General features: G+C 41.6%; 1 protein-coding gene across 1 annotated transcript in view; it reads left to right on the top strand.

Moving 5' to 3' along the window:
• Nucleotides 1-18: 18 nt before the first annotated feature.
• DDX10 (DEAD-box helicase 10) overlaps nucleotides 19-6,077 on the top strand; it is a 211,789-nt gene continuing 205,730 nt past the window's right edge. Inside the window, exon 1 of the mRNA XM_020803162.3 lies at nucleotides 19-297. Within this exon, the coding sequence (XP_020658821.3) occupies nucleotides 115-297 (183 nt within the window). The 5' untranslated portion in view covers nucleotides 19-114. The remainder of the gene's footprint in view (nucleotides 298-6,077) is intronic.

Raw genomic sequence — 6,077 nt, 5'->3', positions numbered from 1 at the left:
TGACGCGATCTTTGTGCGCCCGGCTCCCTTTTCGAGCGGTCGCGCTTCCTCCCCCGGAAGCGTGGGTCTCGGACTGCACGCCGGCTAAGCTATCTGAGCGGGGGAAAAGGCAGCATGGAGAAAAGCGAGGAGTTTCTCGGGAAGGTGACGCCGGACCCGGTGCGCAGTTTCGAGCGCTGGAAGAAGAAGTACGTCAAGCGGAAGAACAAGCTGCGGCAGCAGCGCAAGCAGAAGAAGCGTCCCGAATGGGTGGTGGAGCGGGAGAAGATCGCCAGCTTGGTGCGACGCTACTCCGAGGTGAGACCTCGTTCCATGGTGGGGATCATCCTTGGGGCGCAGGGAAGGATGATGGGGGTCCTCCAGCACGTGCTGCGCCTTTGAGCCATTGTCGGGGGACCATAAACAAACCCACTGACCTCTAATGTTTAGGAAGCCTGAACGGCGAGCACGTGGGAGTATTTCTCTTTCTAGGTCAGTATTTAAGAATAGGTTCAAGGAAAAGAGGCAAACTTTTAGTTTTTACTTTTATTTGGTTTTTACCCCACCCACCCCTAGACAAAATCTACTCGGGGCGGCTTACATACATAAAAACATAGCAAATAACATCTTTAAAACATTTAAAACATCAACAGTTTTTTAACAATTATATAAATCCTTGCCAAAATGGTACTTTACTCAGGATCAGTCTGTGGATTTACGATTGCTTTATGTTGTCGCTTAAATCACTGGTTCTTAACCTTGGGTTACTCGGGAGTTTTGGACTGCAACTCCCAGAAGCCTTCACCACCAGCTGTCCTGACTGGGGTTTCTGGGAGTTGCAGTTCAAAAGCATCCGAGTAACAAAGGTTAAGAACCACTGGCTTAAATCAGTGGTTCTTAACCTTTGTTACTCAGGTGTTTTTGAACTGCAACTCCCAGAAACCTCAGCTGGCAGAGCTGATGGTGAAGGCTTCTGGGAGTTGCAGTCCAAAAACATCTGAGTAATAAAGGTTAAAAACCACTGGCTTAAATGAGCCATGGCTCGTGGTGAAGGTAACTCATTGGTTGACTTGGAGCTAGTCTTTCCCCCCACCCCCAACCTGGGTTATCTCACAAGATTGTTGTGAGAAGGAAGTGTGGAGAAGGTGAGCTGGTTGGAGGCAAGGAGGATGACAAATGTCACAGAAGAAGAATAAACTTGTTGGCCTTTGAGATAATATAAAAGTTTCAGTCAACTTTGACTGCAACAGATGAATGTGCCTGTGTCTAGAATTTATGACATAGCAAAGTCTTGGAATTTCCAAGATGCTTAGAACGTTTTGGTTGTATAATATAATAAGAAATGATGAGTAAAGATTATTTCAGCTGATCATTTAGGATAACTAATGGGAAAAGAAATACAGAAAGGAGAAGAAATGGATTGGAGGAGTGGTTTGGACCCAGTACGATGTTGTTGCTTATAGCTGCCACATCTGAAATCAGAACAAATGTGTCCATGGAGACATTCCTGTGATATGCTGAATACATTCAGTCACTTTCTCATGTTAGACTGAACCTAATTAAAAAAAGAGTTAAGGCCTAGGTATAAACTGAACTGACTGGAAAGATCATTGAGGTATCTACCGGCATGGGCAGAAACTGGGAGTTTTAATTCCCCACTGTGCCTTCTGAGAGATGATCCAGTGTCAGTAGCTTTGGACAGGCTGTGCAGTTCCAGAACATCTCCAGAAGAAGGAAAAAGTAAACTACTTCTGAGCACTTGATACGTAGAAAACCCTGGAAAGGGAAGCCATAAGGCAATATTGACTTTATGATATACTGTACAATTATTATTAATATGTATAGGACACGCAGCAAGAACTTAATGCAGGCATTGCTTGGTAGATAAATAATCAAATGTAGATTTAAATTTTATGTATACCACTAAGTTCCTAGTTGCTTTATCTTGTGTGTGTTTGATGGATGACAAAGTGGGAGTTTCAAAAACTGGAAATTTCTAAAAGAAAAAAAATATATTTTCAGTTTAAAGCAAAATGTTAGAGTTGAAGTTATAGTCTAAAAGAAAAGAAATCGAAGCTAGAGATCAACCACTGATTTACCCTTCTTGTAATTCAGCTTCCATTCCAAGTGAACACAGGAGATGAGTGCTACTGACTAATTCCCCAAAATGAGACACTCTGCTTATCAAAAACCTAAAATGAGGAGGAAAATTATTTTGCTTATCTAGAACCCATTGCACACTGTCACTTTCAGAGGTTGTAACTTCAACCATAACTTTTTGCTTTAAACTGACTTCTTTCCTCTTTAGGGAGGAGTGTGGTTTTGATTTGATAGTGGTGGCCTTTTTGCGGGGAGGGGCATGTAGTCCAAAAGTCAAACCTGAAAATATGGAGTTGCACCCATGCTTAGAGATGGGTAAAAACCAGTTTACTAGGGTGGCAGCACAGGTGCTGTTGATCCCCCCCTCTTCTGAATACTGTATATCTTCTCTTGAAAACCCTAGCCATAGACAGTTTGGAATTAAACAAGATATAGCCCTGAAAGATAAGGCTGTGAGGTTGGAAAGCAGACAGTTAGCTAAGATTTACTTGGAAATGAATAGCACTGTCACTAACGGAGTAAGCAAGTTAAAGCTGTAAGGCTGTATAGTAGCCAATGTGCACATAGGTGAAAGGAAAGTTTGTGTGACACACATAGTTAGAATATGGGACATGAGAAATATGACTCAGGGTAAATGGAAACTGTTAAACAAGAAATGGATCATTTAAATACTGTAGTATTTTGTCTGAGTGAACTGAAATGGACAAGAATAGGACATTTTCAGCCATAAAATTACAAACGGTTTTACTTGGGAAATGACAATCTCAGAAGATTGAATGGTTCTAATTCTGGGGCAAAATGTGACAAAGGCAGTTAGGTGCTATAATGCAGAAACTGATTGAATAAAATTTGTCAGATTTCTTGGAAGACCTACCAGTGTAACCATCATTCAAGTCTGTGCTCCAAATAAAAACGATGAAGAAAGAAGACACAAAAGCTTTTATACTAGTATCTGGGAGGAATTTATCACATAACAAAACAAGATGTCTTGATTATTGTAAGTGACTGAACCACAAAAGCAGAACCAAATGTTGGAGAATTTGGTCTAGGAGTCAGCAATAAAGCAGGAGAATGACTCTTAGAATTCCCTGAAACCAACAGTCTGTCTATTGTAAATACATGATTCGGGCAATCAAACAAATGACTGTGCACGTGGACATTATTAGGTGACTATTATAGAAACCAAATAGGCTATATAATGGAAAGTAATTGATGGAGAAGTTGTATTATTTCTGGCAGAAGTACAGTATGTATCTAGGCATCCTTCAGTCTTGAGAGACGATGGTAATGTGATCTGAATAGAGGTCTTGGAACAACGTTTGGTGTGGCTGAGAAGGCCAATTTGAGAGTGACAATCCCTTCCACACTGAGGACAAATACAGTCTGTCCCCTGTTCAGCTCCCTGATTTTGCTGGTTTTGGGACTGCCTCTTGGCCTCAGCCTGCTGAACGAGTGCCTCTTCAAATTGGGAGAGGCCATGATGCAGTGCCTACGTCCAGGCTAAACGCTCAGATGTCAAGGTTTCCCATCGGTTGATGTCCATTCCTAAGGCCTTCAGATCGCAGTGGTGTTGCTCAATGTGTCTCTCCACTATAACTATATCAGTTATGGATTTTGTCATTTGAGGAACTTGATGAGTTAAAGTGGTGCGATACCCATATTTGTTGTTGTTTAGTTGTTGAGTCGTGTCCAACTCTTCGTGGCTCCATGGACCAGAGCACACCAGGCCCTCCTGTCTTCCACTGCCTCCCGGAGTTGGGTCAAATTCATATTGGTAGCTTTGAAAAAATTCTGAGATCATATCATCTGAACCCAGTGATTTGTCTGTTTGACAGTTCCCGAACTCATTCTTCCTGCATGGAAATATCTATTCAGACATAGGCATTTCCCTCATATCTTCAGCAGAGGAGACAGATGAAAATAATTCATTTAGCTTCTCTGCCACCTCCTTATCCCTCTTTAGCACTTGTGTTATTTTGTAGTCATCCAGTAGTCCACCTCCACAACTTGCTTCCTGTGTATAATGTATTCAGATAAGTTTTCTTCTTTTTGGTCATGCTGCTTTTAATAATATCGTCATCATCATCATCATCATAGAACTTCAGAACTGAAAGGGATCTTATGGATAATTGAGTCCAACCCCCATGGATAATTGAGTCCAACCCCCGTCAAACAGACACAGTAGGGAATCGAATTCCCAACCTCTGGCTCCACAGTCAGATACGTAAACAACTTGAGCTATCCAGCAGTTATGCTCTTTAGAACCCAGTTTTCCTTCATCCTTAATGATCCGCTTGCATTTTCTTTGTGCAAGTCTGTGTTCCTTTAACTTCTCCCCATATAGCCACGACTTCTGATTCCTGAAAGGTGGCACTTTTATCTCTAATAGCTTCATTTCACAATGCTTATCAGCCATGCTGATTTCTCCTGGGCTTCACACTTCAATTACGAGTGTGAAGTATAAGATTCTCAGTTATATATGAATTTAAAATGTATGACACTGAAACCATGCATTCTGATGCTTTAGTATATTTTTTCTACAAACTGAAATTATTTAATATTGGTAGAGAAAATGTTAGTATTCTTGAATTTAAGTTCAATTCTTCTGGTTTTTACCTCCATAAGAAACAGAGAGACTCTTGTGGATAGGAAAATCCCCTGGTCTCAGTAGGATCCATAGAACTTCCAGGTCTACTCTTTGGTCTTCCTAGAATACCATGTCAACATGTAAGTAATCTTTTCTCTTCATATAATGTGTTTTATTTATTCCTTATATCCTGAAATTTCAGTGCCCCACTGGCATCTCCAGAGTTACTTTTGATTTGAACCTTCCACTCCTAATATCACTCCAGCTATTTGGGAAATGAAAATTCTACTGCAATTTTGAAGTTGCTATAAGCCTTCTATATTTTATTCATAATCCCTTTGCAGGCCTTTTCTGCTTCTTACTCTCTTTAAGATTTCCTTCTTCCAATGCACCTTTCATCTGAGTAGTTGGGCCGTGTACCAAAGCATGTCTTACACTTTTTTCAAAGATACAGTTCCTAATCTGAGAAGCACAATTTCTGAGGCCACCTAAGTGTTCCAGACTAGAGTTTAGCAAAAGCTGACGTATTAAACCACAAGTCCCAGAATGTGTGTTTAGTCATTTAGTCGTGTCCTTCTCTTTGTGACCCCATGGACCAGAGCACGCCAGGCCCTCCTGTCTTCCACTGCCTCCCGGAGTTGTGTCAGGTTCATGTTGGTTGCTTCGCAGACACTGTCCAGCCATCTCATCCTCGGTCGTCCCCTTCTCCTCTTGCCATCACACCTTCCTAACATCAGGGTTTTTTCCAAGGACTCTTTTCTTCTCATGAGATGGCCAAAGTACTGGAGCCTCAGCTTCAAGATCTGTCCTTCCAGTGAGCACTCAGGGTTGATTTCCTTTAGAACTGATAGGTTTGTTCTCCTTGCAGTCCAGGGGATTCTCAAGAGCCTCCTCCAGCACCACAATTCAAAGGCATCAATTCTTCGGCGGTCAGCTTTCTTTATGGTCCAGCTCTCACTTCCATACATCACTACCGGAAAAACTATAGCTTTGACTATTCAGACTTTTGTTGGCAAGGTGATGTCTCTGCTTTTTAAGATGCTGTCTAGGTTTGTCATTGCTTTCCTCCCAAGAAGCAGGCGTCTTTTAATTTCATGGCTGTTGTCACCATCTGCAGTGATCATGGAGCCCAAGAAAGTAAAATCTGTCACTGTCTCCATATTTCCCCCTCTATTTGCCAGGAGGTGATGGGACCAGTGGCCATGATCTTAATTTTTTTGATGTTGAGCTTCAGACCATTTTTTGCACTCTCCTCTTGCACCCTCCTTACGAGGTTCTTTAATTCCTCCTCACTTTCTGCCATCAGGTTTTATTAAGATCAACTAACCATGAACTAGAAGAACTGTTGATGGAAACCAAAAGGGTCATTGAGGGAGAATGCATAAAGACAATTCAATCTATATGAGTAATG

This window comes from Pogona vitticeps, chromosome 3 (assembly GCF_051106095.1).
Source record: "Pogona vitticeps strain Pit_001003342236 chromosome 3, PviZW2.1, whole genome shotgun sequence".
Classification (NCBI taxonomy): Eukaryota; Metazoa; Chordata; class Lepidosauria; order Squamata; family Agamidae; genus Pogona; species Pogona vitticeps.
Note: the sequence above shows the minus strand (reverse complement) of the source record. Positions and strands in the feature narration are given on the sequence as shown.